At 35.4% G+C, this 1,125-nt stretch overlaps 1 protein-coding gene across 1 annotated transcript in view; it reads left to right on the forward strand.

Annotated features, from left to right (window-relative positions):
- Window positions 1–1,125, forward strand: part of LOC119594234 (integrin alpha-PS2-like) — a 126,991-nt gene that overhangs the window by 87,889 nt on the left and 37,977 nt on the right. Inside the window, exon 4 of the mRNA XM_037943304.1 lies at window positions 948–1,123. Coding sequence (XP_037799232.1) covers window positions 948–1,123 — 176 coding nt within the window. The remainder of the gene's footprint in view (window positions 1–947; window positions 1,124–1,125) is intronic.

The following is a 1,125-nucleotide window of genomic DNA, read 5'->3' on the forward strand; positions in this document are numbered from 1 at the left end:
GCACCGCAGATTTGCACTGTGCGCATGTCACTGCTGCTCTGCTTTTGAAGAAGAAAAATACGTATTAATTATTTTCAGGTTTCCATGGCAACATAATATTGTTTACAGACAGACGCTGGCTGAAGGAAGGGGAACATTTAATCCATAATCTTTTAAATCCTGTTTTTTTATTAACATGGTTTTAACATGACACGCACAGCTGTAGGTTTTGAGATCTCAGCAACGTAACAATTTTTTTTTAATCTTAGATCATAATTCGTAGCTTTGTTTGACCTTTTCTCACATTATTTCTTAATTGAAGAGGAGTGTTTAATCCAATAATAATCCAGAGAAAGTGAATTCTTTAATAATTTTGGCGGAATAATAGACACACGGATTACTAAATTTTTACTGAGACACGTAAGAATATTTTTGTTTTAATTGTATTGGCTAATTACAAGTATATTTCGTATTTTTCGTTAATATGATTAACATTTTAATATCTTCCAAACGTCTATCTTTTTAACGAGACATGTATAACCAAACATTAATGTCGTATTTACTAAAAAATATATATTTATATTTATTAATAATTAACTTAGAATTTTTTGAGAACATCCCATTTTTATTTCATATTGGATATTCACGTAGAGTTGGACGAATAACAAATTCTTTAATTTTCACAAGGGCAACCATATATATAATTTTTGGTTCGCTTAGCTTTAATTTCATTTTCATTTCTGAATGCATAACCAAAACGTAAAGCATGAGACCCCCCCAAAAAAAAAAATTATTTCCATCCCCATGAAGAAAAAAAACATAAATATCAATCTTATTCCCGTAAAAAAAATGGGGAAAAAATATCGAGTCATTCATATACCTTAAAATCTCCCCCCCCCCTTTTTTTTCAAAATAACTGACCACAACTGACCTCGATTTTTTTTCTCCCCCCTTCTTGCGCCCTCCAGGTCAGATCCACTCTCAGAGCGTCAGTACCAGGAACGACTACCAGATGACCTGGGAGGGACCTGCGAGCGACGACGACCAGTATCTGGGATACTCGGTGGCTGTCGGGGATTTCACGGGAGACGGACAGGAGGACGTGGCTCTCGGAGTGCCTAAGGGCCTCAACTACACAGGAAAGGT

The sequence above is a fragment of the Penaeus monodon genome, chromosome 33 (genome assembly GCF_015228065.2).
Source record: "Penaeus monodon isolate SGIC_2016 chromosome 33, NSTDA_Pmon_1, whole genome shotgun sequence".
Taxonomy (NCBI): Eukaryota; Metazoa; Arthropoda; class Malacostraca; order Decapoda; family Penaeidae; genus Penaeus; species Penaeus monodon.